Source organism: Lethenteron reissneri, chromosome 39 (assembly GCF_015708825.2).
Source record: "Lethenteron reissneri isolate LAM-NWPU_2019-01 chromosome 39, ASM1570882v1, whole genome shotgun sequence".
NCBI lineage: Eukaryota > Metazoa > Chordata > Hyperoartia > Petromyzontiformes > Petromyzontidae > Lethenteron > Lethenteron reissneri.
This window is the reverse complement of record NC_083817.1, coordinates 4230043-4253131: the sequence shown is the minus strand read 5'-3', so window position 1 is coordinate 4253131 and position 23089 is coordinate 4230043. Positions and strand designations below refer to the sequence as shown.

At 50.8% G+C, this 23089-nt stretch overlaps 1 protein-coding gene across 2 annotated transcripts in view; it reads right to left on the bottom strand.

The window, feature by feature from the left end:
* LOC133351908 (receptor-type tyrosine-protein phosphatase delta-like) overlaps nt 1-23089 on the bottom strand; it is a 440533-nt gene that overhangs the window by 51159 nt on the left and 366285 nt on the right. For both annotated transcript variants that reach the window (XM_061567497.1, XM_061567498.1), the window contains 7 exons: nt 14961-15078; nt 12714-13292; nt 10305-10399; nt 7579-7835; nt 5604-5694; nt 3929-4294; nt 2730-2890 (listed from right to left, as the gene is read on the bottom strand). In XM_061567497.1, coding sequence (XP_061423481.1) covers nt 2730-2890; nt 3929-4294; nt 5604-5694; nt 7579-7835; nt 10305-10399; nt 12714-13292; nt 14961-15078 — 1667 coding nt within the window. The remainder of the gene's footprint in view (nt 1-2729; nt 2891-3928; nt 4295-5603; nt 5695-7578; nt 7836-10304; nt 10400-12713; nt 13293-14960; nt 15079-23089) is intronic.

Sequence of the window (23089 nt, the reverse complement as noted above, 5' to 3'; positions counted from 1 at the left end):
TTGTGTTCTCTAATAATGGCAAACCGATGGAATGGAATGTTCTCTCCTCTCTTCACGCACACAGGTGCACAGAGGCACACACACACGCAGGTCCACTGACACACACACAGGTGCACTGAAACACACACAGATGCACACAAAGACAGGCACACACTAATCTAAACAAAACTAATTTATTTTTATTTTACCAGGCAAGGCCCTCTGAGCTCTGTAGCTCTTTTCCAGAAGCGGCCCGGCCACAAATGATAGCTCAACGAAGTGGCTTATCACGTGGAAATCTATCGCAGCCAAATACTCGACATGTGTATTTCTAAATGTGGTGGGAAAGACTGGAGGACCTGGGGGAAAATCCACGCTACGACGGCGAGACCATACAAACTCCAAATCTACAGCAGGCATCAGGGTCGGGATCAAACCACGTACTCATGCATGCCAGGTGAGGTAGTTAACATCTCGCCACCGAGGCGAATTCTCGCCACAAACAAACGAGCAAAATGTAGTCACACAGTAAATGATATAATACAAACACTACTATCACTCATATGTAAAATCAGTGACAGGATGAATATGACGATGATGATGATTGAGTAAAAACCCATAGCGGCATCGCCCCCTACTTGGCGACTGTCTGCCTGTGACGCACAGTGCCCCCGGGATAGCCTCGTGCAAATAAGAATGGCGCAAATATCAAAATGTACAAATTATTTTTTTATGATTGTGAATTCTTACCTTCCTGGCTCACTGCCCAGCGATAATGAAAAAAAAAACAGCACACAAGTGAATAGGCAAAGCCCATTAGAATAACAAAACAATACTCTGTTTACTTGAAATGTATTAAATGATGCATTAAACACATGCAGCGCTATGCTCTGTGAACCCTTCTTTTTAAAATAAATGATTAACATTAACGTAAGCCATGCGGTGTATGTTCAGGAGGGCACATATGGAGAGAAGACCGGGAACACACTCGCTCGACTTGAACACTGAACAAAACCTCAACATAATCATTTGCGTCGTCGTGGAAAATATAAGCAACATGATAGCAAAGTAGACTGTCTCCTTAGCAAATCTGTCTCTCGACGTACAATAAAAGTATTGCATGCACAACCCATAGGCCCCAATGGCCTTCTGGAGGTAGCTAATTTCAGCAGCAATGATTAAGCACACGGAAACTCGAGACCGGTTTTAGCACGAAGCATCTCATCAGCAGAGTCAGGCTTGCTGGAATCAATGTTGGTGAACTGCCAGATGTTAAAATAAAGCACTCTCTCTCTAGGGCATCGGTCCAAGCACGGTTGTGCACACAACAAGAATTGTTAGACGAATGGACAGGGAAGGAGCAGCAATGGCACGATAGGACAGTCGCACGGACCACGAGGGACAATGTGGCTACGTTTCAATGTGCTCGTGGGTTCAAGTGCCTCATCGGAGGACTTCCTAATTAATTTCGTAACCCATTCGTCATGTCAAGTGACATGCAGTGCTCACGTGTTCAATGAGCACAAAACGTTCCTTTAATATAAAAATGTTGAATACAAATTTGACAGTAAGGCATTAAGTCGAAAACTGTTGAATTTCTTCGGGCGAGCAGACCGCCAGAAAGGACTTTAATATAACGTACAAATGACACATCACAGTCAAGGCCACTAAATTTAATTGAGCAACACCCCGGGTGCTTAAGTTTAAGCGAGATGGTGCGGGGCAGTCACCGCACTGGCTCGCTGTCGGGGCCTTCATTTCCACTTCGAAAAGAAACGTTCGCAAGGCGTCCGATACGCGGCACACTATGCAGCAAGGACAATTGCATTTCCCATTGTGGCCGATGCGTGGCCCTAATCCAATTAAATCTGAGCTTGGAAATTAGACTCTAAAGCGACACGGGCAGCACCGCAAAATGGGTCAATTTGTAGCCTGCCACGGTTGCAACCGTTCCCGAACAATAAAACACCCACCTGGGTCTCTGCGACATGCGCCTGATGAACGAGACACCATCCCCACATTCGCTTTATCTCAAGGGCTGCCCCGACTCCCTAACTCTGCCTAAACGATCCCCTTTCTCAAGTTCCACGGAGATCTGCCACCCGCCCAGCCTGCGCCGTTTACCCTCCCCACCGCGATGCCGTGTGCAGCACCGGGCGCATGACGCGCTCACGGCGTGTTGCGTACGCACGCTGCTGCGCTGACATGCGTGCCGAGTGAGTAGGTACGTGACAGTGACGGGCAGCGAACCACGGGTGCGCGCGTAGGTGTGCTCCGGCAAACCAGGGCCTTCCCCGCTCAAGGCGGTCCATCAAAACTTTTTTGCTCAATGGGTAGGTTGCTCTCTCTCTATTGCTAACAATGTCTGGAATTCCCGTCCGTTGGCAGTTGTCAATCGCGGGACCTTCCCCGTTCAAGTCCAGGCTCTAGGATTCCCTCTTCTCTTCCGTCTTTTACCGACCGTCTCTCTCCCCAGTGAAGTCTCTCCGTCCGCGCTTCTACTAACACGTCATCTCAATTCCCCCTCTGGGCAGCGGAGTCACGCCCATGGTTATTTGCTCTCGTCAAAAAGGTGAGTTACCCGAACAGACGAGTAAAACTCCTTCAGTCTATCGAGATGGGAAACGCTTCCCCCCCCCGAGCCCGTACGGCGTCCTCGGCCGCCCGTCGTACGGCCTCTTCGTTCGACCCGAATCTGCGCCATCGATGGCAACCGGTGCACACGCCGGTGACACGACCGCGCCGCGCACCTCTTGTAGAGTAGAATGCCGATGACGACCAGGATGATGATGAGCACGGCGATGACCGGCCCCACCACCCACAGGAGCCCCTCCTCCTCCTCGCGCACCAGCCCCAGTGTGTGCACGTCCAGCAGGGCGGGCTCCGAGTAGGGGCTCGTCACGTAGACGGCCTGCACGCCCGCGTGGGAGGGGAGGAAGGTGAGGAGGAGGAATATGAGGACGAGGAGGTTGGGGGGGGGATGAGGAGGAGGGAAAGGAGGAGGGGAAGGAGGGAAGGGAGGTGGAAGATGAGGAGGAGGGGGGGGAGGAAGGTGAGGAGGAGGAATATGAGGACGAGGAGGTGGGGGGGGAATGAGGAGATGGGGGGGTGAGGAAGAGGGGAAGGAGGAAATGGAGGTGGAAGATGAGGAAGAGGGGGAGGAGGAGGGGGGTGGAGGGAGGAGGAGAAAGTGCAAAGAGCAGAAGATTGGGTCAAGCGTCGCGCTCCATGTGTCCAACGCACGACCTCGAGACCGTAAGTCACGCTCGCTTGGAGGTTTCACGTCACGACTGTGCGAGTCCCTTCACTAAAAAGCCGGCGAGAGACTCGACTGATGTGAAACGTCTCTCTTATCCAATGCTCAGCTGGTTCATGGGAATCGTAAGGTGCACAACATTCAAAACATCAGCACGGAGGCTTGGGGAAAGAGGCAAAGTAGAGCGACCTTAAAGAAGACACGTTTCTTCTTCAGGTCTCTGCTCAAGTACAGACGCAGCTCCCTCCATGCCACTCGATCCCACCAATCCAACCCCCCTTCAGCTGATGGCATTGCACTCCATGCTAGGGTCCTTGAGCTTTGGCTCGGGAAGGGCAGCTGGAGTGGTTCTCCTCACCTCCCTCAACAGGTTTTATATTGGTGACACAGTCAGCGGACAACACCAAACCTTGGGTAACAGCCTGTCACCGAGAATGAGAGACTTAAAGTACGAAATACATTTTTTTACAAAGGTCCTTGTCCAACTTTAATAACTGTCCTCTGTATAATCATCATCATCATCACCATCAGCCATGATCAATCAACCGCTGGACGGAGGCCTCCCCAAGCAGCCACCGCCGCCACCACTCGCAGGATCCTGCGACGCAACATCCCTCCCAACGGCACCTTCCGTCAACTCTCACGCGACGAGGGCCAGAGACGCATTCAGCGAGCGACAGCGGCCCACCGCACCGGCTCGCTGGCGTTGACGGCCGCGATGAGGAAGAAGGTGTAGTCGCGGCCGGGCTCGAGCCGCCGGTTGTAGAAGCCGTCGTAGCTCCGCTCGTCGCCCAGCGTGAACTCGGGCGGGAGCGACGCGAGCCGCGCCGCCACGTACGGCGCCCACGCTCCGTCTCCGCCGCCGGCCGATCGGCGCCGCCGGCGCTGCCACCGCCGCTGCCTTTGCCACCGTTGCCGCCGCCGCCGCTCCCGCCGTTGACGCCACCGGTCGCGGTCGTCGCCGTCGGTGGCCGGGACCGGGCGTGGGAGGTCGAGGGCCGAGCGAGGCCGGCGGCGGATGGCGCTAACGCTGCGGCGGTCGCGCAGCGTGTCGAGCAGCTGCCGGGGGATGCACGGCGGACGGGCGGGCGGGTGAGCGGACGAGCGGGTGGGCGGAGGGAGAAATAGGCGTGGGGTGGTGGGGGAGGCGGCAGGCAGAGGTGGTGGTGGGCGGACGGGCGGATAGGATGCAGCACGGCCGCAGGGAACTTATTCGGCCAAACATCGCGGAAGGACGCGAGTAATGGAACACACGGTTCTTTAAAAAGCATGCGTACGTCCGCCTCTAATAATTTAAGTAGCCCCAAGACGCACGCGACTGGGAACGTCAACTTCAAATCCCCCGAACGCCTTATTAACGGAGATTCTGTCCGTGTGCTCAGAGCATGGACTTAGTGTTCGCGTCCCCGCTGCGAGCGCGAGCAGCTTGCACGTGACATCTGCACCTCCGATCACAGTGGTTGGCTACGTATGGTGCGAAAGAAGTTCGACATACATACACATGCAAAGGGAGAGCGAATGGGGCGTACAATCATCAGTGCGCAATGTGCTACAAACTACAAAAATACATTTATATTTTACCAGGTAAGGCCCACTGAGCTACATAGCTCTGTTTCAGAAGCGACCTGCCCACAAATGATAGCTCAACGAAGTGGCCCATGACGTGGAGATTTATAGCAGCCAAATACTCTAAACGCCCGTTTCTAAATGTGGGTGAGAAAACCGGAGGACCCGGAGAAAAATCCAAGCGACCGCTGGAAGAACATTCAAAACTCCAAATTCACAGCAGGTGTCAAGGGTCTGGATCGAACCCACAACCGCCTGTATACCAGCAGGGACGCCATGCGGCAATCACCCAGGGAGAGTTGGAACACGATCCACAGATTCCGCTGAAGATCCGCCCAGATAGTTCACAGCCAAATATCACCGTGGACAACTTCATGGTTGCTGCTAACCGGATTGCTTTTGTTTTCAAACCCGTTTGTTCACCTTTCCTGTACACTTTTACACTGCCTGTCGAGTTTTTGTATCGTTTGTCATTGTAACTTTTTGACCGCCGCGCAAACCGACTGGACATCAGTGAAAAAGAGCTTTGTCGCCCATCGCATTCCTCCAGTATAAATATTTTGATTCTAATCAGCACAACAATAAATCTCGTGCAAGATGCTCAAAACTCTCTTTGTTTCTGTTTTGTGACATATATATAGAAAAATGTAGTATCCTCTAAGGGACACGGGTCGTTGAAGATGAGGTATGGAAAACGCGAGAGGCACGGCCGGGCCAAGGGAGCCGGCATGGCTGCCTTGAGAGGCTTAATAGCCCTCTTCACTCCGCACGAAACGTTCAATTTAATAACCCCCGCTCTCACCTTGTCCAGCTCCATCTGGTCAGGCGTGTCCCAGGGGATCTCTGCGCGATTCCCCATCCTCTTCAGGGGCACCACCACCAGGTAGTAAGCCCTGCGCGTGCGCACGCACGCACACAAAGATCTCCCCCGTATAACCTTTAGCAGACTGTCGGGGCAAAGTGCTGTTCACGAGCAACTGTGAAGGCCACCACGGCACACGAGGTAGTGGGTGGCCAGCTCCACACCCGGCCGCCTTTGTCTCCCCAGTGGCGATGTTTACACATCGCACCAGGTACTCATTTTAGAGGCCGAGTCGACTTAGGGGAGGCCCAGGATCGGTTCAGATAATTGTGACTGGTGTTGGTGGCCGTGGGCGGGAATTGAACTCGTGTCACCGGGTTCGTAGAGCAGCGTGCTAACCGCTTTGCTACCGCTCCCCCACCTGCACACAAAGAAAACAGACACAAACATCCCCCGCATAGCCTTCAACAGATTGTTGTGGCCAGTGCTGTTAGCGAGCATCGCCTATGAGGACCGGCACGGCATACGAGGGGGTGGACGGCCAGCACCACGCCTAAATGCCTTTGTCTCCCCACACAAACACACACACACACACACGTGCATGTGCGAGATCAGGTGATGTGTGCCAGTGATATGAAACGTCAATAACACAGTGAACCACAAACTCATTTTTAGATTAATAAGTCCCACAGACTCGGTTAGGAATCACAGAGGAGAGCCCATAGACTTACAAAGGAGAACCCATCGACCACCATAACACTCATAGCCTAACGTTGAATTCATAAGACAAGCATAAGACCCATAGACTTTTACAATGGTGTGCTGATTAAAATTGTCTGCTATCAGATGGAATCTGTCACGTGTAGCTTATTTTAACTCTAAAGTCATTCACCGCATCCTCAATGCATGTATTTGAGAAAACATGAAAGTTATATCCTGTGTATGTGTGTACTGATTGGTAGGATGAAAGGTTTTTTTTGGACAGTCGTGAACACTTTTAGCAATACTATCGGTATGGCAATAAAAAAAAATTAGAATACTACTCCACTTCGTGGCATAAACAAAGGGAAAGAGAAACCCAACTTCATAGCAAACGACCGCTTGCAAAAAAAAACATGCACTTGTAGATAACTGTCCAACGCGGCACAACAACTTTACGCCACACACAGCGCACAGAGATGCCCTCCGAGATGCGTTTGATATTTTGTGGGGCGTTCGACTATTTGGCCAGGGAGTACCCTTTGTTTGTTTGGCTTTTCCCTTTTGATTCATCCCAGCTCACAGGCGAAGGTCAAAGTCATGAGCTCTCTGCCTCTCCTTTTAGGGATGTCAATAAACACCTCCGATGAGCCACGCCGGCTGGATTCAACCGTGGCCACATGGGTCTGGCACTTTTACCTGTGCGTCACTGTGGGAACACGCCGCGCGCGTTCGTCAGCGGCTTGCGTGTGTGTGTGCGTCTATGACGAGTGCACAGTGCCGTGTGGTATACGGGCTGCAGCGCACAAAGAAAAAAGATCCCTCGTATAGCCGTTAACAAACTGTTGGGGCAAGTGCTCTTAAGCGGGATGGCCAACGCCATGCCAGGCTACCATTGTTTCGTTCCAAGTGCCGATATTTACGAACTGCACCAGGTAAGCGTTAAGGGCTGAGTCGACCTAGGGGAGGACCAGGACCAGTTCAAATGTTCGCCACTGTTATGGGTCGTGAGGTGAGCGGGAATCGAAACTCGGTTCGCCGAATTCTTAGTGCAGTGTGCTAACCACTGCACGACTGCTCCTGGTCGCACACCCTAAAACAAACACACATGTAAACAACATAGACAAAGATCCCCCGGACGGCCTTAACAGAATGTTGGGGCAAGTGCTGTATACACGCACGTGCACACACACAGACACGCGTGGGCAAGAGCATTAACCTCTGCAACGTCGCTCTCGTGCAAGCGCACTCCGGCGAGGAACGGCGCGCGACCCACCGGATGTGCAGCTGGTTGGACACTTCCGGCAGCGACACCGTCACGCTGCCGTCCGCCGACACCTTCCCGAGGAACGCGGGACGAGCGCGCAGCGTGTCGGGCGCCGTGCGCACCGTCACCACCTGCTGCAGCCCGCCCGCCGCGCTGCCCCGGTGGGTGAGCCCAAACGAGTACTCCGTGTCGGGCGAGAGGTCGCTGATGAGCCGGTGCGTGGCACGCTCCTCCATCTCCACGCTGCGGTTGTTGTTCACCAGGATCTGGTCATGGCACGCCGGGAGCGACATCAGATTCCAAAGAACACAGGATGAGATGTTACTATCCTTTGTGCAAGCACTTCCAAGAGTTCATGAACAGTGAGCCTGGTGAAATTTGGGGAGCGCATCGTCAGTAGTGAACCTTTGGTTCCTAGGGTGTTTCGGCCTTTCATACTATACACCCTCCCCAAAGGCGGCCAGCGACAGGGTGATCAATCCTACGCTTGCGTCCCATTCTCAATTAGTCATAGGAGTTGCCTTGTTGTTGATAGCCAACATCCCATGGGACTATGCATGGCAGGGGTGTCCTCCTCCCTGAGTCAAGCATTGTTGACTGCATACCTCCTGGCCCTCTCACTTTGGGGCCCAGCTGGGGTCTTTCCTCTTCATCCAGAGCCACTGACTGCTGCCTTCTGCCGCCTCCGATACAGCTCTGATTGCCGAACGCTGGCTCTGGCCCTTAATCAAGGTAAACTGTCTGGAATGTCTCCTCCCCCCTTAACTGGTATTTAAGAGCTTGCATCTTGAATCCCTCCCTCACTTGATGCAGCAAATCTGGCTGTGACGGTCCCACCTGATGACGGAGACTTGTGTTGCCTCCGAAACGTCGTGATTTTATTGTTTTATTTTTATTAATTTTAATTTCATTTTTTACCTACGTGACTTTACCGAAAGAACTAAGAGTATATGTCTGGAATGTCAACTGTTTTTTTATTTGACCAGGTAATGCCCATCCGAGCCATATAGCTTCTTTTGCGGAAGCGACCTGGCCACTGGTCACAAATGACGCCTCAATGAATTGGCTCATCACGTGGAAATGTATCGCGGCCAAATACTCTGAACGCGTGACGTTGATTCTAAGCGTCGCGGGAAAAACTGGAGGACCCAGAGAAAAATCCACGCAAACCCCGGGGAGAACATACAAACTCCAAATATACAGCAGGTGTCACGGTTGGGTTTGAACTCACGACCTCCTGTATACCAGGCAAGGAAGTTAACATCTCGCCACCGCCGCACCTGAGCGCCGTCCCCCTCTCTACTCTGCACCAGATCCTGCAGCTGCTGCGCAGTGGAAACACGGCCTTCAAGATCTGCCCAAACAGTGTCGCGCCATGTGGTGGCCATCAGACTCGTGGAGACCACTCCAATTCCTGTCAAGGTAAAACCGGCCCCTCCTCTGTCCTGCAAACGCGTTCCACTCGGTGGAACGGGTTGTTTGCCCCTCATCTTATCCACAACACTCACCCAGCAGTATTCTCTTCTGTACCGCTGTGCTGTTTGACCATTTTTGTTTTTTGTCACAAAATTCCTAGAACCCGTCCCTGATACCTGTGCCCAAAATGCTAAGGCACTTCTTTTCGAACTGCCGAGTTAGAACTCGGCGGTCGGATGCATGATGAGTTCCCTTACTTCCCATTTAAATCGGTGTCAATTAAGGGGGATTTATGTTTTGTTTACTTAAAGTGTTTTAGGCTACCTTCCCCACAGCTCTCGGATCCTTTTGAATGCACAGAGCACACCTGGCCCAATTACCCTTTCCTGTAGACTCAGACTAATCCCTCGTCCCTTCCAAAGTGGCTTTCAGAGACCACCCAGAAAGCTGCTGATTATTCTTAGGTTTTTTCGGTAAAGTCACGTAGGTAAAATAATAATAAAAATAAAATATAAAAAATATTTTTATTTTACTTTTATTAATTTTCAACATTTTTACCTACGTGACTTTACCGAAAAAAACCTAAGAATATGAATCCTTGCAGTCACGAAAGCTTCAAATCTAGAACTGCTCTGATTAAGCAATATTCTCTTGACCTGCTCTTCACAGTCTCCTCGACTACGCCTGAAACAGGGAGAGGAGAACAAACGAACGAACGACGCTGTGCTTGCTTCGCCAATAGTGATTGGGCAAGTGCTTTACAGGGGTTTTGCACTGGGCCGGATGGAAGAGGTGGGAATAACCCCACCGGCACGTGTCCTGCCAATCGACCATCAGCATTGAGAACACCCATGTCCACTGCTGGGTGGACAGAGGATCGATGAAACTCCTCCCATTGTCTCAACTGCCGCGCCGGGAGGCTGGGCCGACGCGACCCCTGGATTTGCAAGTCCGTCGCCCTGACCGTTACGGCACGGCACGGCGTTCTTTTTGATTCGTGAGGTTTATAGAAATGTGAACGCATCTCAAGCTTCTGCGCGGAAACAGAGGGCACGTTTATTTTACAGAGCCAGGTATGTCAGTCAGCCATAGGTCGAAGGGAAAAACAGCAGCCTTGAGATAAACTTGAACAGGGGCAAGGAGTCGACAGTACGGATGGTGTTGGTAGGGAGTTTGCTCTGCTACACTTGCAAGCTTAGGCTTAGTTGGCCAATGCGATGCAATCATCACAGCACAAACACCACTCCAAGTGGAGAGCGGTGCATTAAAGGACAAAGGGGATTAGTGTGGGACTTGGAATCAAGCGTCAGGAGGCTCACCCGGAACGGCGTGCCGTAGGAATCCGGCGTCTCCCAGGAGAAGAGAACGGCCGTCTTCATCACGGCCTTGACTCGGAAATTTTTGGCAAAACCTGCTAATGTAAAACAAACAAACGCGGAGGCCAAATCGCTCACGACACTGCCCGACGTTCGCACGCTCGATCTCTCTCTCTCAAGCCCAACGATCGCTTTCAGCGCCACGGACGCGCGTCCAACTAAGATGGGCACACGCTGGCATTTTTTTTTACCGAAACGCCGGCCAGAGAGCCAACATATTCATATTCTTAGGTTTTTTCGGTAAAGTCACGTAGGTAAAAAATTTAATTAAAATTAATTATTTTACTTTTATTAATTTTAATTTTAATTTTTTACCTACGTGACTTTACCGAGAAACCTAAGAATACGAATCCTTGCAGACACGAAAGCTTCAAATCTAGAAACACCAACGCATTCTTTTGTCCGTCTCACCGTCCCTGTCGTTATGGCTGGAGATTGCCCCCCTCATCTTCCTGCCACGTGGCTTCACTCCCACTTGCCTGCATTTCCAGAGTTGGCTTGCACGGACAAATGCTGCACGAATATATATTGGTCGGGAAGGGCAATAGGCCGGTGGACTTAAAGCACATTTCATTGATGTGTGGAGATGGGAGACGAAACGGAGCTCTGCTGATGCCTCGATGTAGCAAAGCCGCGACATAATTCCTCCGCGACACTGTACGATATGAATTTTCGTGACATGATAATTACTGCGATAGAAGTTTCCTATAACTTAGTCACTATTTGACATTTTTATTGCACCGTCTTTGTGCTTTGCTGTACATCCACTTACAAAAACTGTAATTTTCTTTCAATGTGGTTTACTCAACACAAGCCTAACATAATTATTCCAATTATTGCATCTATAACGCTTATTACACACAATCCGTAAGGCATAGAGCACGATTCATGAAATAATCAGACCAACGGAAATCACAACATGACGATATTTTGGAAAACGGACGGTACGATTTATCGTGTACCATACGACGTATCACAGCGACCCTGCACAGGATGTGTACCTCTGCTTCCCGCGAGGCTGGCTGAGAACACAATTAAGTCAGCAGTCCGGCTGTCTGCCCGTCTGCCCGTCTGCCCGTCTCTATGTAAAGTCAGAGGCGGCTATTGAATGCTGCTATTACAGGCGAACAATAAATCCGTGTTGTCAATTAGAGGCTCAAGGCCACTCCCGCCAAGGTTAACAGAAAAGGCTCCACATCTCTTCTCTCTCTCTCTACACCACTTCTGTGCAACGCTCTCGGGGGGGGAGGGGGGGTTGCATGTATTATTCAAGAGGAGGGGAGTTGCCTGTAATTGAAACACAACTACACATTGCTGCAACACTGTTTGCGCGCCCTAATACACGTTTCGTCAGCCAAGTACACTTGAAAACTCTACGCAGCTTAGCCAGTGGGGGAGACAAAGAAATAACATATTTGGAAAAATAATCGTTCAAATTAACGTGTAATACATTCAGTGAGTGGGGGGAGGGGGGGCGGGGGGAAGGGTGGGGGCGGTGGCAGTGATTTGCGACCTGAGTTGGATTCCTGGCACATGGCCCGAATAATCAGCATTGACCAATGTCTGGGTATATGGGGAAGGGCGTTCGAGACTCCAAGGGCAGCAGACACGAAAGAGTGACCCTGCCATTGGCCGAGACCTTCGTGAGAAATCCTTGGTTGCCGAGGTGTAAGAGCGCATGAAGGATAGCAGATGGGATTAGAAGGGAGAGGTCGGGGAGTGTTAGGTAGAGTTGCGTGGGCAGGGATAGAGTGCGACGATAGGGGAGAGGTAGGAGAGCGCGCGTGGATGGCAGAAAAGCGAGATGAGAGGGGAGAGGTGTGTGGCAGGCTGGTCGAGTAAGATGAAAGGGTAATGTGGGGAAGTGCGTTGATGGCAGTAGAGTGAGCTGACAGGTGAAGGTATGAAAACACATGGATGGGACCAGGGTGTGGGATTGTGGTCTGGGATGTGTAAACCTCATGGACTAATTTCTTTGTTGTGAAACCTTTTTCGTTGTTCGTGATTTTTTGTTTCGGTGCCATTTCTAAATTTGTTTCTTCATTTTCGATTTCGCTTGGCAGTATGTATGTTGAACTTCTTTCGCACTGTACGTAGCCAACCCTGCTAATCGGAGGTACTAATTTGCTTGGTAGTGGCTGTATATGGAGATTTGGTCTTCATTTATATTAAATTAATGTAGATGATTACAAGATGCAATTCGCATGAATGACGCTACATACAATTAAAGCAGCATTCTTTTTCTTCTTATTATTAATTATTATTCGAGAGGTAGCAAGATGAGCGTCCCCCCCTCCCTTCCTGCCACGGCCGCGTGCGCGCGCCTCCGGGAACCCCTCCGCCCGCTCTCACCCTGGTCGACGATGGCCGTGCGGAAGGTGTTGGTGGGCCCAAAGGGTCCGGCCCCCTTGGCGGTGTGAGCCTGCACCTTCACCACGTACACCGTGTCCGGCTTGAGGTTCGCGAGCGTGGCGCCGGCGCTCGCCGACGACACCGACGCCTCCTCGCGCTTGCTCATCTCGCGGTACGCCAGCGTGTAGCGCACGATGCGCCCGTTCTGCCGGGCCAGCACCGGCGGCTCCCAGCGCAGCTGCGCCGCGCTCGCGCTCAGCCACGCCACCACGAGGCTCTGCGGGATGCCGCTCGGCACGCCCTCGGGCGTGGTGACCCGAGCCTCCCCTTCCTCGCCGAGGCCCGCCCGGTTTTTCGCCGCCAGCCGGAACACGTAGGTGGCGCCCTGGTGCAGGCCGGTGACCGTGTGGCGGTCCTGGCGCTCGTCGAACTCCAGCGAGGAGAGCGGCCGCACGTCCTCGCGGCCGTAGGAGAAGCGGTAGCCCTGCAGGGCGCCGTGCGTCTCGTCCGGCGCCTGCCACGTGACCAGCGCCACTGTGGACTCCGGCAAGGACACCTGTACGCTCGGTCTGTCTGGCACTGGGGGAAGGACATCAGAATCAGAATGTTTGTTTACACCGGAGGAATCCGACGAGCTACAAAGCTGTTTTTCACAGACGTCCAGTCGACATACGGCGCTTGTCAAACACGAACGCCACTGCGCCTCCGATTCGCACGGTTGGCTATGCACGGTGCGAAATAAGTTCAACATACACACATCGTCGCCGCGTCTGCTGTGGATAGCCAAGCATTCGGCTGTGAACCCAGGTTTTTGTGTTTGTTTATATTTCTTTACGCGTGCTGCTAAAACGCACGCGAGGCGCTGGAGCGGTCGGGGAAAGAGCTCAGGCCGGATGTTAGGACAGTCTCAAGGGCAGATCCTGGAGGTCGTTGAGTTCACTGGAGCAGCAGTTGCAGCGTCTGGTTATCGGGGAGCGACTTGCGGCAAAGTCGACGGCTTTGGCCATGACATCTTGAGGTTTAAAATAAAGGTCCACTGCTGGTACAACATGTTACGGGAAAAACTAAAACCAGTCGTGCATTGGATTGAATGTGTCAATCGTTCTAGATTTGAAGCTTTCGTGACTGCAATAATTCATATTCTTGGGTTTTTTCGGTAAAGTCACGTAGGTAAAAAATTTAAATTAATAAAAGTAAAATACTTACTTGATACAGGGAGCGTGCTTTGAGGCTTGTGTTGCCTCCGAAACGTCGTGATTTTTATTTTATTTTTTATTTTACTTTTATTCATTTTTATTTGAATTTTTTATCTACGTGACTTTACCGAAAAAACCCAAGAATATGTGTCAGTCGTTTTTCATCGAACAACAACAACATTGTTAGGGTAAAAAATAATTACCCCACTCACGATCAGTGGTCATTTCCTGATTAGAGCCCGAAGCCAGTGGTGGAAGTTCCACATTCCCGTGACATAGGTGTGTCCTTCCATAAGACACATTTCGAGGACGTCACCACAAAGTGGGAGTCATTTGACCGACAGCGGAGTGATGAAAGACCGAGTCAATTCCCCGACTGTGATTTCTATTGCAGACGAGGCATTGGGCACTTTACCGCTGTGCCACACAGCCCGATCTGCTACAAATGGTAAATGATTGTTTACTGATGGTGGAGTCGCGACACAATGACAGTGCCAAGAGGCAGCAGCGACTGTGGTAGACACGCTATGCCTCTCTGCTGCCCAAAAACCCCTGGGAGCTAATGCGCTCATAGATTTTGCTGTTATTTCACAGGGAGAATAGCCACATCTTGCCGCCTCTGTGTACGATTCCTCCACGGTAAATTGCCTCACCACATACTCACCCCATGCACGTAAAGATACACAAAGATACTCCGCTAAGCCTCATAAACTATTGGGACCATCGCTGACACCGAGAATCTGTGAAGGCCGACTCGGCACACGAGAGAGGTGGGTGGACAGCACCACGTCCGTCTCCCTAGCGACGATGTTTATACACCACGCCCCGTACTTATTTGAGGCCGAGTCGACCTACGTGAGGCCCAGGACCGGTTCAGATACTCGTCACCGATGTCGGCCGTGAGCGGCAATCGGACTTGGTGCCCCGGGCTTGCGGCGCAGCGTGCTAACCGCGACACCACACACAGACACACACACACGTACAGACGCACAGACACACACACACGTACAGACGCACAGACACACACACACGTACAGACGCACAGTCGCACCTGCGGCCCCGGTGCCGATGAACTTGGCCTTGCTGCGCGCGCCGTCCCCCTTGGCGGTGTAGGCCGTCACGGTGAAGGAGTACGTGCTCTCGGGCCTCAACCCCGACACCACCAGCTCCTGTGCGCCGCGTCACGGGGTCAGGGGAAATTGCGTGCCGGTCAACGGTTCAAGAGGTCAAGGCAAAATTGCGCTCTTCATGCAGCGCTTTACATAAAAAAAACCACTGACGACAATAAAAACCCTCTGACGAATAAATCCAGCTCCAGCATCTCGTGCGTGCCCAGGCCGTGGTGGTGGCGTTGGCTACGCACGTGGCTGCCCGTCATCCAGCACTGTGGAGGCAGCAGTAGCAAGGGTCGGTGGATCGACATACAAATGTTGCGAAACTCCATTCCCGTGGGTATCCAGATGTCATACCCTGGATCGCCAAGAGAAGGCGGTATAGCAGGCACGCACTCATCTCTATCTGCAAGTTATGCGGACTGTGCAGCGATTGTGAGATGCACTTTTGCATGAATGACCCTGGGATATAAAAACACCGATGAGTATTATTACTATAATTTCACAATTTTTTTTACGCGATTTAAAAACATTGACTGTGCCTGATAAGAATAGTGACGGAGTTCCATGACAACACCACCACCACGTGGGGCAACTCTGACAGCACAGCACAACCCCTGTAAAAAAAAAAACCTACGCAGTGGAAGGGTGCCATATACCCAGGTAAACTCAAGACCGCACACATACGTGTACAGACTGGTCCAGATGTCTTGCGACCCCCCCCCCAAATTAATTGACCCCTAATATTTTATTTTTTCCTACGCCCATTCATTTCTGTTTGAAATAAACCTCACTTATTCATTCCAGATGGCTGATACGAGTTCATTTACTGTTGAAGAAGAGCTTTGCAGCGAGCGTAAATGGGCTTCATGAAAATTCACAAACCAGAAACAACCAGTGAAAGGTGTTTATCGAAAGGATTTTAGTGAAAGAGTCAACTAAAGCAGCTCCGGCAGCAAATCTGAAATAACAGAAACGATTATGCAAAGGAAAAACATTCCAGAGGTCAATTAATTGGGGGGGGGGGGGTCACAAGACATCACATCTGGACCACCCTGTGTAAAAGCATTGCCCCATGCTGGCGCGGCCCAATTTGTTCCGTTTCCGTCGCCACGTTGCAATCCCAAGCTCAACGCGACATTTAACTGGAGCCGAGCCTCGAGGGGGGCTTCCATTCTCTGGCCACGACTACGAAGCGTAACGTCGCGTTCACACCCAGCAGGGAGGCCTGCCACGGCTTTGTTAAATTACCATTCCCCCCCCCCCCACCAGGAGTGACCAAAACAAATTAAAAGCAAAGCCAAGGTTAGCGGGGGCGGTATCGCAAGGCCGGTGGTGGTGGTGGCGGCAGCGCAGCGGTTAGCGGCGCCTGCCACTCACCGAGCCGGTGAGTGACGAGGCCAACAGTTCAATCCCCGCAGCCACCCCCCGTGGTAAACACGGCGGGGGCATTCATTGCCCGCTTCGCGCAGACATGGCGCAGAAGGCAAACGCGTTCGCGCTGCCTGTTGTTGTTATTACCACCGCTGCTGCTGCTGCTGACTGCCGCACTATGAGGTTTTCTCCTCCACGACGCCTGGCCAACGTGGAAGAGTAGGCCAATTTGCAAAACAAAAATCTCTCTCGAGCTCAGTTTTGTGGAGGACCTTCTGCCGGAAGTGGCATGCACAAGGTAATTGCAGGGCTGCACCTTTACTGTAATGTGAGGTTTAGCCTAGCTGCGCTGATCTTCACACCGGCTTTCGGCTTTGCGACCGTTAACGTTTAACATTGAGAATTCCACAGGTACATTGGGCCGCTTCTGTAATCCTCATGCATAACATGTCATCCTGACAATCCTGAAAGAGCCTTAGTCTAGCTTTCTTAGCTTTTTGTTAAAACACAAAAAGTAAACAATACAATTTTTTAAAATAATATTTGCTGGATATGCATTTGACCTTCAGCTGACAGGCATGAGGTCTCAATGCAGGTACAAATAAAACGCCGTTCTGTTTATAATGTACATTTAAAAAAAATGTGGGTCATCAGCGTATCGGATTTCCAGACTAATATTAAGACCAGTCTTATCAAGCGGCATTTGTTCAAGCAAGGCAATTCCGGGCAGGTTTAGAGTTTTATACTCTTTGGTTCTTTAGAGTTTTATGTTTGTGTATATTATCGACGAAGGCCCTGCTGCCTTGTACGTGCTCCCTGCTTCTATCAAAGTCCCCAGCCAATATGCATTCAACGAGGACAGGTCGCTCTTTCTCCTGTGCTGCTCCCAAGGTCTAGAACTCCACCCCCCAACACCCTCCAAAAAAATCCCCCGATGTTTAATACCAATTTCTAGACCTTCTGCTGTGCCTCGCTCTCTGTGTATGAACTGAATAAACGAATCCCCCCCATGACACACATCCCATTGCTTTTGTCCCGGCATCTTGACATGCGGTTGCATTTCGGCGCCGTATGAATCCAAATTATACCGTGGATTTGCGTAACGTCTCTCAAAGCACTTGCTTGCAGTTGTGCACAGGACACTCATTTAAAATACTACCCCTTCATTTGTACTATTTATAATCATCATTGACATCATAACCGATCGTTGATCTATCCACTGCTGCACGAAGGACAAGAAGGGAAGTATTCGTATTGTCCTATCGTGTGTTTGTTTGTGTTTGTTGTCGTGACGTTCTGACTTGCCCCCCACTGGGCATCTGTGCAACAAGGGCTTTACAGCTCATCGGACTCCTCAAGTGCTAATAATTATATTCTGATTCTTTGACGGTCTTGTGGCGACCGCCACAATCAGGCGTCGCTTCCGCATGCGAGGCGATCTCATCGCTCCGTCTCTACGGAGGCCGCTTGCGAGAAGACGGCCGCCGCCTTTCCTCTCGCCCCCATTTCCCCTTCTGCCAACTGCCTCGGGGAGGAGCCGTGAAATGATGGAAGATTCGGCACTTTCAGCCGCGTCGCAGACTGTCGCAGGCAGCCTTCCCCATCTCTCTCTCACCTACGTGGCTCTCTCACCTCTGCATGGCTCATCTACATGGCTGTCCCCACCCGCCCCCGCTCTGCCCGTGGGCCTGCGCAAATTTTTCTCTTTATTTTAACAAGTGAATGCGTAAACCTTGACGGGCACTTAGGGATGCGCGCTTGGCAAGGCAAGGTGGGGGGGGAGGGGTCAGGGGCAGGATCTAAGAGAGAGACACTGGCGTATATAAAACACCGCAACAAAGTGAGCGAAGTGCAGCAGCAATTCATCGGCTGGTCAAAGAATTCCGCTCGCTTCCATTGTTTCGCCGGTTCTTCTGTCGAGACGCGGGCGCCGCTCCGCCGTAGGCCACAGCGAAACGGCGGAGTTCACGGGCGTTGGATAAATAAAGAAATGAACAAATAAAATGGGGGTGGTGGTGGTGGTGGTGGGGGGGGGGGAACGAGTGCAAAAAGAACAAACGCATAATGAGAAGGTGCGTATAACTACGGGGGCTCAAGGACAATTTCGGCGGCGTGGCAAGGACGAGCGTTGCTACTGGGCGCCGCTGTTCCTGCACGCTTATCGTGCCTCTGTGCAACGAGCAGCTAATCCGTACGAGTGCATATTACGTGCGCGCGTTACGTATACTCGTCCACAAAAGCTCGTCCTGGACCCACTCCACCCAATGTCAATGAATGAGGCTTTTGTCGTTGTGATGACTCAGCTGCATTGGCGGTGGCGGGCAAAGAAAACGACAACAAAATACTCAACGCAGTTGTCGCTAACACTGTGGGCCCTAAAAGTAAAATAGGTACACGTTCGTCTGTTGGGATTTTGTGGACACATTGCTCTTCACAGATAAATATGAGAGTGAACCAGTGACCTCTGGATTCCTCTGCACTAAAAAGTGAAAGGAAAGTACACTGGGATGCACACCACGCTCCGAGCGATATTCTCCGCCAAAGCAAGGCCGGAGGAGGCACAGAGAAGCGGACAGTACCGTCATCACTCCTGCCTGCCGGCCGGCCGGCCGGCCGGCCGGCCGGCTCGGCGGCTCGCTTTGGCGGCGTTCCTGGTGGAACACGCGTGCCTGTGCACAAACACGGTGGTCAAATTAACGGGGCCTAATCTGGCCACATCAGCAAGGAACCCTACCCGTGGGGGTACACGGGGAACGTGGCAAATTAGTGCAATTAACTTCCCCCCCCTTGGTCATCTAATCGATTGCCCCGCTCCCCTGGCTGCGTACCCACCCCCCCCACCCCATCGTTCCTAATTGCACCGTGCCCGAGCCCCAGCTCAAGAGATCCGGGCCCGTCCTCGTAGCTGAAAATGAAATGCGCCGCACTCCATCTTGCCCGCTGCACTAACGTCGCTCGGGTGGAATTGGGGAGGATGAAGAAAAAAGAAAAAGAACAAAAAAAAGACGAATTCCAGGGACTGGTTTTTCGCGATCGTTCCGTAAAAGCTCCCCGATGTGTTTGAGGGGGGGGGGGGGGGGGTTGCGCCGGGTGCTGTTGGGGGTGATGTCCGACGTTTTGCGCCGCGTGCCGTGAACTGAGCTGCCGGGCAGCACATCGAGTGGAGTGCAACTCCGCAAATGCATCAGAGAGGTAAACCCAGAATTCAAGTTGTTCTTACAAAACAGGGGAAGAATAGGGTATTTACAAGCTTGATAATCTCTCCAAACTGCCATGAAAGAAGGACTGGTGTTTATACAGGTATTAAAAAGGTATTATATATTACAAGCAAAGCACTCATTCAAATTGCATTGTGCAAACTTATCCATCAGGCCTTCCATAAAAGGGTATTGAGACTCAGTGAGGATTTGGCCAGGTAAATAAATTACGTTTTTAATGCCATGTTAATCCATTTCTGGACGAGTGCTCCCTTATGTTATAGCTATCATATGGTGGTTTGTCCATACTTCACCATGCTGGTCAGTGTGGTCTGGTGAAGGGAGGTCCACCGCTGGCTCAACGATCACTCGCCAGAGATATTAAGCCATGGCTGGGAATCGAAGTGGGCCATTTGGGTTCACAACGCAGTGTGCTAACCACTGCACAACTGCTCCTACCAAAAGTACATTGTGCCATATACATTTCATGATTGCGTATAAAATACACACCATGAAACGATATATATATATCCGGCTGAATATATAAGCCAATCTCTCGTTAATGGAATTTGACAATGGAAACATATCTCTTTGGTTTTCGAACATCTTAACACCTGTTTCATTGTCTTGCCACTGGAAAAAAGGTCCCATAGATGGAATTGGAAAAACATCCCAATGTACCCGGCCCTCTTGAAAAATGTTCTTGCCATTCAGTGGGATTTTCATGGATCCCAAAAGGGCATTAATGGTATCACAGGCCAAATTCTGCCGATGAGACATGGCTGGGTCAAAAACTGGTCCAGGGATCACCTTGTTAAAAACCAATGCTCCTGGCAAAACCAACCCACTTAAAACGTTTGTATAACCCCCTATAAGTGAGGGTCATTTACATTGCCAAATTTTAATAATCATATTTGCATACAGCCATTCACAACAAAGTCTCAAAGGCCCTCTCGGCCAATGGGAGCCGCCGCTTACGCTGGGTCAGGAGGCCACAGCGGCAGCCTGCGTCAATATATTGAGGTGTGACCCCGAATGAAGGCCGCCTGCTGAGACACTGACCGGATCGTACCAATCCCTAGTGGGTGAAGGCGAGAGGGGGGGGGGGTGTGAACGTGTTGTCAGGTATGAAACTCCCCGAGCCCGGAGCTCCCCTGAGACAGCCTTGGCTCTGTTGGCTGAGGCTGAGTCACTAATAAGGACCCTGCATAAATCAACGGGGAGCGAGGAAGAAAGAACCCCCCCCCCCCAACCCACCCCCCTTGGGGACATGGCACAAACCGGCTGAATAAATTACCCTAAACATTTCGGAACCCAACGGCCAGCCAGGTTTTTGCAGTGCCTGCCACACACATACACACACACACAAACACAAATCTATCTGTCTATATATAAAATACAATTCTGTTCAGGTCTGCAGTGTAATAAAAGTTCAAAAATGTACCCGTCTATTTCGCAAACTTAAAGCATTCGCCACGCGCGTGAAACACACGCAAAAAAGAGCGTCTCAATTAAAATAAAAATAGAGAAAAAGAGGAACAGGTAAAAAGAACGGGAAAATGTTTTAATCAGCCTCGCTTGTCGTGTTGCTATGTCACACGGCACACTACCGCCGTGCCAAGTTGTCTCATTAGGGTGCCTAAGTTTGGCACTTTGAGCCGAGCCATCCCCGTGTCCCTCCCCTCCAAGGGCTGCGTGCTGCTCTGGACTCATCCGACGCGGCGCCCCGTCCAGCCCCGGGCTGCGCCACGCCGCGCCGCATTCACAAAGCGCCACAACGCTTAGCTGGCAAGCCACCCCCCTCAACAGCTCAATAACCTGTGTTGAACTGGCGAAGAGAGCGCATTTAATGACAACCATAAAAGCCCGGAGCACAAGATCGAAGCTGAGCGGCAGGGCTTCCTCACGCACCGCATGTTTGCACAGCGCTCCGGCAAAATATTGACGAGATATGACGCTTCTCTTTCCCGGGATACAACCTGCCGGGGCACGTGACCTCGCCCGGGCGTCGTAAAGCAACGGCGTGCAACGGTCCACTTTAAGGGGCCATTAATGGCAAGTGCAATGAGCACCTTTGGACCTGTCCTCGTGTACAATAATAATGCCACCATTACAACGGTAGTGTGTGACATTTCCTCACCAAATATATATATTGATTTTGCAATAGAGGTAGACGAAAGAAAAAAATAGCTGTAGAACAAAATACCAAATGTGCCCCGAGATTCAGGTTAAACGCATCGGCGGTATAAAGTGTTAGCGGCGCAACAGTTAGTCATCGTCATCAGCCATGATCTATCAACTGCTGGATGAAGGCTTCCACACAAGCTGCCAACATCTCTCACGATTCCACTGCTCCGTCTCCACGGGGAACACTCTTTGGAGGCATTCCATTTCTCGGCCGCCACGCCATCGTAATTTTAACTTGGGTGGCCAAATAAAAAAAAATGTTGGAAAAAAAATGTGCCCCGCAATTTTTCTTCCAGGGCCCAAAAATCCAAAATCGGAATTTCCAAACGTCTCCAGTTATAATTGTGGACCCAACTATATTCGTGCTAAATATAACATTTCTACCCCTTATAGAAAAAATATCAGTCACTCATTCACTCGCTCACAGCCGTCTATATTTAAGATGCTACGATTGGTGCTATGCACATCACGCTTCAAATGAGGCCTAACAATGTAACCTTTTTTTAGCAATCAGCTCTGCAAATGTTTAATCCATCCTTCACACGACATGCACCGATTTAATTAACACACCCATAATGAGCAACACAAAAACACACCCATAATCGCAGCCACTGCAGTCAAATGTGAAATTTGAAACGCAGCTTAACTTCTGTCGCTGCCAAGCTTTTCTTTAATCAACATCATCAACCATGTTCAATCCACTGCTGGATGAAGCCCTCCCCAAGTTGACAGTATGTCTCATGATACTGCGATGTAATAATCTGCCAAGCACCTGCGCACAAACTTACTGAATTTTTTTTTATACAAACTGACATCGCCTCATCTCATCGGTGGATGTCTTCTCGAACGTGTTCCATCCCTTGGCTGCCATTCCGTTATTGTTCTCGACCACCGTCTAAAATCCCTTCTAACGACGCATCCCGAAACAAGTGCACTGACTTTTCTTAGCAATTTGAATGGGATCATTGGCCCGCGTGCATTCTATAACACTGGTCAAAAAAAAAAATTCTGGCCTGGACTTTTGCAGCTGTTCTAGGCTAATTTCAGGGTGCTGATTCCAAATCTGATCTCAGATTTGCCTTATCAAATCTCATTTTTATGCTATCGGCATACCCCATTTTCATTGATTTTACCCGAAATTAACTCACTTATTATTGCAAGTTGTTGCGAGTCAGTGACTGCTTTAATGTTAAAATATGGTGCTGTATTTTAGGATAGTGTGTTTATAATATCATTTTATGTAGATATCCACATTTATTTAATATTTTTCTTGTGCAGTTTTGATTGAAAATGCAATATTTGATATCTCA